This window comes from Harmonia axyridis, chromosome 1 (genome assembly GCF_914767665.1).
Source record: "Harmonia axyridis chromosome 1, icHarAxyr1.1, whole genome shotgun sequence".
NCBI classification, from domain to species: domain Eukaryota; kingdom Metazoa; phylum Arthropoda; class Insecta; order Coleoptera; family Coccinellidae; genus Harmonia; species Harmonia axyridis.
In genome coordinates this window covers 54,434,800-54,443,004 of record NC_059501.1, presented here as the reverse complement: position 1 = coordinate 54,443,004, position 8,205 = coordinate 54,434,800, and the positions used below count along the sequence as shown (strand labels likewise).

The 8,205-nt window shown below is 30.8% G+C and overlaps 1 protein-coding gene across 3 annotated transcripts in view; it reads right to left on the bottom strand.

The window, feature by feature from the left end:
• Window positions 1-972: 972 nt before the first annotated feature.
• The window catches only part of LOC123671750, a 37,667-nt gene continuing 30,434 nt past the window's right edge, over window positions 973-8,205 (bottom strand). For all 3 annotated transcript variants that reach the window (XM_045605768.1, XM_045605770.1, XM_045605769.1), the window contains exons 3-5: window positions 2,740-2,799; window positions 2,234-2,430; window positions 973-1,276 (exon numbers count right to left, since the gene is read on the bottom strand). In XM_045605768.1, coding sequence (XP_045461724.1) covers window positions 1,120-1,276; window positions 2,234-2,430; window positions 2,740-2,799 — 414 coding nt within the window. In that variant the 3' untranslated portion in view covers window positions 973-1,119. The remainder of the gene's footprint in view (window positions 1,277-2,233; window positions 2,431-2,739; window positions 2,800-8,205) is intronic.

Below are 8,205 nucleotides of genomic sequence, written 5' to 3'. Positions count from 1 at the left end.
TAGGCCATTTGAGTATTCCATCTCTTGCAATAATTTATCCATTAGACTTTTTTCACGTTTCAAGCACTCATTTTCTTTCTTCATCGCCATTTGTCCTTTCATAGATATACTGTACTTACAGTTATCACAAAACCACATTATATTAGTGTTTTCACTGAAAATTTTATACCAGGTGTCTTTAATATTAGCACACATCAAATGTAACTTCATTTCACAAAGGAAACATTTGATGAACTTGGTGTTCACAATGAAATTATCAGAGCATCGCTGACAGACATGTTCATTGTTCGCCATCTTGACTATAATATAATTCACGACAGGTTTTTCAATCTTAATAATTGATTTTTTCCAATAATTTGACCGCACATGCCTGAAAGACCCACAGCATAAACTCTCCAGAATTTTATGGTTCATTCTGTACGAGTTTCAGAATTAAATTTTTACCACCAAAAATCACACTTCCACGTTTTCACCACGAAATCCTAAGTATCATTCCGTTTGGAATGATTCCAATTATTCATGGGAATCTGACAATAGTATAATATACACACATATAGGGAGCAAATTTGACGGAAAATTTACGGAAAATTTATTGTCGCATAAAATTTACAACAAATCTTGACGCAATTGCTCTGCTGACACCCTGAAAGATCCAGTGGTTCCCAATAAACATCCAGTGGTATAATAACGTATTGTTAGTTGCAATCTATTTTTTTGGTTGTGACATATGAGCAAGGAATTACCTGAATTTGTCCTCTAAAATCTTTAAAAGACGCATCTCCATACAAAATGTTATTACACCGAAAATGGTTCATAAATATTGAAATACCCAACCTGCTTTTAGAGATATCTATCGGATAAGTTATGAATAGGGTATCCAGGACGTTTACAGTTAACACTGTTCGAATTTACATAAAGTTACATTAAGTTATTATTTTATGAGGATGCCCCCCTCCCACTTCAACAAAAAAAGCTGCTCTAAATTTTATTTTTTGAGTAAATATATATACGAAATATCATTAACACAAGCGGTCAATCACAGTCAATCACAAATTACAGTCACAAATAATAGTATAAATAAAATATTAATAATGATGTCCTGAGTCACTCTTTCTAATCCTAATCTTGTTTTTTCACATTCTTCTTTTTCCTCTTTTTCAGTAATTTGACAGAATCCGCACATAAACCTGTGACTAATCTACAAAACATATGTGTATCAAATTTCAAAAATTTTTTTGCCAAATAATAAACATCTGTTATTATTTTGATGTCTAATCTGAAAAGAAAAATATAAATATTAAAAGATTGAATCTATGTGTCGGTAACTTAAACTATTGAATTTTATTCAAATATTATACAGTGTTTATTTGCTCCAATTCCAATATTTCTCTAACAATTATAATTTTTCCAATAAAAGAATGATGCTATAACTTATTAGTTACATCATTTAATTTCGACATGAAAGAAATTGTTTATCTATTGGTTTGAGGAAATCTTCGACATTTTATTTCTATGAAATTAGCAGATCCACAAAATTTAATAAATTAAATTTCATTAATCTCTGAGTTTTTGTGGAGAGATTATAGTTTTATTATTTGTAATGATCTTTGGTAGGCTTTCCTCACGAATATTTCAAAAAAACAACATTGCTTAGTACTTTATACATATCGTCAATTCTTCTGCCAAAAACGAAAAGTTAACAAAAAAAGGTTTTTTTCATTCGCAAATTGAAAATATTTACTTTCTGCAATGCAGCTTATTGTTTGAGGAGAATATATGGAACCTGTATAAAAATCGGTGATTTGTAAGAAGAAATAATGAAAGAATGAATGAAATAATGAAAATGATGGATAATAATAAACTTGTAAGTCTGTTGATAGTGATACAAAAAACACGTTGAACAATGAAAACCATATGTATAAAACAAGAAATGCAACCGGCTCAACAGATCTCAACTGGGCATAAACCACCAAGCCACAAAAAGGTACAACATATTGACAGAAAAAGCCTCAGATCTTCAAATGAAAAAATAAAAACCTACTTAGTTTCAATTGCTTCCTGAATTATTTGTTATTGTGTTTCGTGACACCCTTTGTTATAATGATGTGTTATGTGCCAACTTCCGCATCTCATATGTTACTTTGTTCTGTTTATTTAAGTTCACATTAGCAGTTGAAAGAGGAAATGGAAATAAATAAATAAATTAATATATGAGTGGAAAATTTTTACTTACGGTGGTTTCGGAGGTAGTGTACGATATGCGTTGCTGGCCGCACCACTCAATGACCTGCTTGCTAATGTCTCATCATTGAAGAAAGTCCTCATCAGAAATCTGAATGCTTTGGTCTTTTTACATGGGCTTTGACACTGTGCGAAAAATCGGAAAAATTGCTCAGCAGTCATTTTTGTAGCATATTTTCCAAAGATAACCTGGGAGAAATGAACATTTAATTAGAATGAATGATTTCGACGATCAAGAAGAATATGAATTATGACTGGAAAATTAAATTCCACTAATATTTTGTTCAAAAAAAAAACCGAGCTCTACTGCAAAGTTCAATTTCGAATGTCAACCGGTAATGATTCAACAGTCGAAAAACAATTCATTTCTGGAAATAAGACAAAAAGGTTTACCTACTGCTTCTTCCTTCATAGAATTATCGAGGAGGTAAGCAGTTACATGTTCAAAATGAAATATATTATACCAACAAAGTTTAATGATTCAAATAAAACAATTACATGATGCTTATTATACTTCACTTTGTACTCATCTAGGTCCTCTAGAACGTCCAGTTTTCTCTGAAAAAAAAAAAATTTAATATTTGATGCCAGTCCAGATTATATGAATGTTGAGCTCAAATTTATGTTCATTTATCATTTTTCATTTATTTCAATGCTCTACAATTCTTAGACAGTTAAATTCCAAAAATTTAAAAACTATAATATATACACAAAAACCATATTTGAAAGATGGAATTTCAGAGGAGAAATCTGCCTAAGGTACAACCTTGTGTGCAGATCTCCTCCTCCATTTATGTATGGCGCTAGAGTGATATAGACGGAAGAGGCAGGAAAGAAGCAGACACATAATTAAACTTTTTTTTTTTTTCAAAATAAGGAATTAAAATAGTTCGGATTCGATAATAAGAATTGTTTTGTTTTAGATTTAAACCTTCTTATATTATTAAAATCGTTCTTCAAGTCAGGAGGCAATTTATTAAAAAGTGTTGGTCCATAGTAGGTGACAAATCTTTGAGTGATGTTTGCGGACCTAAATGGAACATTGATGTTTTTCTCTCTAGCAGATCTGGTGCTGTAATTTCTGTCTGCGTCATTAATAGGGCAACTGAACTTATTCAAATAATTAAGAGTTGAATGAATATGTAGATTTCTAATATTCAATATTTGAAGGCAGTTATATAATTCATCGGTTGGAAATCTGTTGGGTTTTTCAAATATAATTTTCAAAACAGCATTTTGGGTCACTTCCAGTTTTCTTAATGTGCTTTTATAAGCACAACCCCAAATTATATTACCATATTTCAGGTGGGACTCAATTAATGAATGATAGAGCATTCTCAATAAAGTGTCAGATAAGATATCGCGTAGTTGAAAAAATTTGTAGAAAATATTTCTGATCTTTTTATTCAAGAATATAATATGTCCTTCCCATTTTAAATATTGATCAACTATTATGCCAAGGTACTTAATTTTTTCCACTCTATTTATTACCATACAATCACATAAATGGTCTGTGCTACATTTATTCGTGTGCATTTTTATAATTCCTACCTCCGGTTGGTCTACAGACGTGGCACTAAAAGTCATAAAATAGGTTTTTTTATAGTCCAAGCCCAAACAGCTGTTTTTTAGCCAGCTATTCACTCTACTGATTCCACGCTCTGCCTGGTCATATACGTCAGTCCATGTGTCACCAGAGAATAGCAGTGTTGTATCATCAGCATATCAAATAATTTTTCCCTTGTCTAATAGGTATCCCATATCATTTACGTATATTAAAAAGAGTAATGGCCCTAATACGGTACCCTGAGGCACACCGGTCTTAATTGATTGAGGATCACTAATTGTTTCATAGATTTTTACGAATTGTTCTCTATTTGATAGATAGTTTTTAAACAAATCTAGAGGGCCGTTTCTAAAAGCAATTTTTTCTAAACGCTCAAAGAGAATCTCGTGCGACACACTGTCGAACGCTTTCGACAGGTCCAGGAAAACAGCCAAGCTTTTTTTGTTTTCTTGCAAGTTGTTATTAATATTATTTATTAAGTCATACACCGCATCTTCCGTTCTTCTACCGTTTCTGAACCCATATTGTTCTTCGTATAGGATATTGTGTTTCTCAAGAAAACTCACTATTCTGCATTTTAAGCACATTTCAAAAATTTTCAAAATTATTAATGAGAGAAATGGGCCTATAATTAGATGTTCCAAACGGCTATCAGTTTTGAACACCGGCGTCACAACGGATATTTTCCAATCCAGTGGCAATTTAAATGATGTAAAAGATAAATTAATTATGTGACACAGTGGTTTCAGTAAATGAGCGTGTATATTTTTTATTAAATTTGTCGATATTTTGTCCATTCCGGGCGCTGAATTATTTTTAAGATTTTTGATATGTTCAATGAGCTCATTACGATTTACCGGAAAAAGAAATATTGAATTATTATGTTTGTTCACTCTATTTCCGGGACAAATCCGCTCTTTGTTTATCCGATCCTGCACTCTTAATCCTGCATTAAAAAAGAAGTTGTTGAAAATATCACTGATGATTTTTTCATCTGTTATGAAACTACCGTTATGTTTTATTTTATAATGTTTTTGAATATTTTTCCGTTTATTCGTTACTTCGTTCATCAGTTTCCAAGTTTTCTTATAATCATTTTTAGTTTCTTCAAGTTTTTGTTCATAATAGTTAATTTTAGTTATTTTTAATAATTTGTTCAGCTCATTTCGATACTTTTTGTACTGTATTACATCCTCTACGCTATGTTTTTTACCCAACAGTATTTTCATGCGATCTCTCCGGTTAATTGAATTTATTATTCCCTGAGTAACCCATGGTTTACGTCTTCTTTCCTTACTATTTAATTTAACTACATTTGTATGTTTTTTTATTAGTTCTATAATTTGTGTTTGAATTTTTTGTAAGCTAAATCTACATCATTACTAGATAAAACATCCTCCCACAACTCGTTATCAAGTTCACGTTTTAAGTATGAGTAATTTATTTCATTTCTTTGTTGATAGTTATCGCGTTCTACTTTGTTTTTAGTAAAGTTTGATAATGATAAACCAATTGGATAGTGATCCGTGAAGTCCGTTCTAATTACTAAAGGCATTATATCATTTTTTCTTAGGTCTAATTGTTTCATTTTCAGGAACATGTGATCGATTGCCGTTGATGAATATTGGGTAACTCTAGTTGCCTGATTAATACAAGATATGAAACCATTTTGCATCATTATTGTCAAGTATCTGTTAACATTATAATCTGTTCCATCTAATATATTTATATTGACATCCCCAATTATCATCTCAATCTGTTTTTTCATATAAAAACCCTTTGTCTTCCAGATCCGTCAAAAAACTATTCAAATTTGTAGACGGTGGTCTGTAAATTCCAGTGATTCCGATGGAGAAATCTCCGATTTCTAAAGAGACAAGTGTATTTGTCTCAGATAATTCAATGACTTTTACTACTGCATTTAATTTTTTCCTAATATACATTATGACACCGTCATTTTTGTTAAAAGAAGAAAAATTATGAAAAACATCAAAACCTCCAATCACATATCTTTCTAAATTTTCCACTTTAAATGTCTCGGATCAAATGATAATATCGACACTATCAACTCCCATTTCATTCAAGTATAATATTAATTCTTCAAAATTCTTCTGTATGCTTCTTATATTGAAGTGTATAATATTGAGTTTATTATCACCTTTGAAAAACTTCTGAGCCTGCCCCACCCCATCCACAATCTGAACCTTCAAGCAGTCAGCCTCTTCCACCCCATCACTAAATTCTAAGAAATTCAACTTAAACAAAAAAAAAGCAAACAATCTCCTTTATCACCCAAACTGATGTCATGTCATCTCCACTCCAAAAAACATTATAAACAAATAGCCTAAAGCAAATGGAAACTGAAACAGGTATACATACATAATCCCTTAATTGACTATAAATGGAAAAAAAAAGAATGAACATATCCTACAGAGTATTCAAATCATCACCATCAATTATCCTACGAATTTTTCCATCCTTTCTTCCGAGAATACTTCCATATCTTGTGAAGACATTCTTCCTATCCAGTTTCTCCTGAGCCTTCTTGTAAAGTGAAAGTCTGTTCCAAATCTTCCATAATTCCTATTCCCGTTCCCTTCAGTTTTCCAACACTTCTGAAAATATTTCTTTTGAAAAAATGTTGTTCAAATTTTATGATTATTGGACGTGGTCCCTTTTTAGCATTGCCCATTCTGAAGCACTTCACAATATTTTCATTATTAATTTTAACATTCAGTTTGTTTTGACAGAACTCCGAGAAGGATTGCCTTATGTTTTCATTGTCCCTTTCAGGAAAATTATAAACAAAAATGTTGTTATTCTTTTCTGTCTGCTATAGGTTGTCAATCTGACCTTCTAGTTTTTTTGTAATTTCCATGTTATGGTTCACAGCTACTTCCAATTCGATCAACTTATCGTTGATCTTGTTTAAAACACGATTCATGAATTCCTCGTCGGAAAATAATTCCCGAATCGCATCCTTCACAATATTTTTGATGTCACCGGTTGGTTTAGGTCCCATTTTTCACAGATAATACCTTCCTGATATTGGAACTTCAATCCTCACCTTTTAAAAGCGAGATAACTTTCGAACACTATTAATTAATATATATTTATAGAGAGCGATGAGATTGCGTCTTACTCGAACAACGCCATATGTACCTATAGGTATATATCTTAATTTCATATCTAGCTTAGACGATGGATTTTAACAAATTTTAAGCGTATGAATCAATATGGAAACATTTGCCACGTGCCTTATTGAGATATTCCATGAATTAAATCGAATGCAAATTGTTATCATTCTATGTTAGAATACAGATCAGGAAATTTTTTATCAGTTCAAAAATTATTTCTCGATCATTGTTTCGTCAAGCCATGACTCCTCCATGTGAATTCTTGGTACTAAATATCATTACTTTACAATGGTTTGAACATTCCTTGGAATATTTGATAATTGTCTATTTGAGTCGGTTTAAACATTCAATGAAGATTGTTTCATCTATTGATCTCGAAAATTTCTTGAAGTTCAAATCTAAAATTCTAATTTTGAATATTTGAAATTTCATAATTATCATGAAAATTATTTCTTGTATTTGAAAAATTTATATTAGTGCGTATGTTAATTTATTTTTGTCTGAAATGATCTTTATGAATGATTATCAAAGGTCCGTTAGGACGAGTGATTTTATCTATTACCGATTTGTTTGAAATTGCCTCGAATAAACAAGTTTGAGTGAAGAAAAAAAAATTATCTGATAAAATTTGAAGAAGGAGTTGTATTTGAGAGGATTATTTTCTTCAACAATTTGAATGTTCAATATTTTATTGTGTGATGGCACTGAATCGGTGTTCATTTCTCAATAATGCACTGTCAATAATGAAAAACTCAAAGTAAAATGTTTATGTTTCAACAACAAGTTATTATCGATGAGGAGGTAGTATTATCAGTATAATACCTAATGATTGGCTGGAATAATGCATTGCTATTAGTTGAAATCACCAAAATGTCAGATTTTAACATGCGAAAAAATAGTCATTATTATATATACTTGCCGTATGTACCTATACACAATAATAAGTTCTATTTGAATTGCATCAAGACTCAATTTCATTTATCTGCAAAATAGAGGGTTTTATCAACAATAATGATACAATAACAAAGCGGCAAAAATAGAGAGAACTACATTTTAAGCTTTCAATTCGATTTTTCTCTTCACAATTCTCAAACAAAACATAAAATTCAATCTGACATTCCAGATAACTCGAAAAAACTAAAAAAAAATACACTTATAAAAACTTTATTTGTTCTACATATACATATATCAGGGCAAACAGGAATATCATTCGAAATAAGAAAATATTGTGCTAATATGGAATAAGATTAAATTTATGTA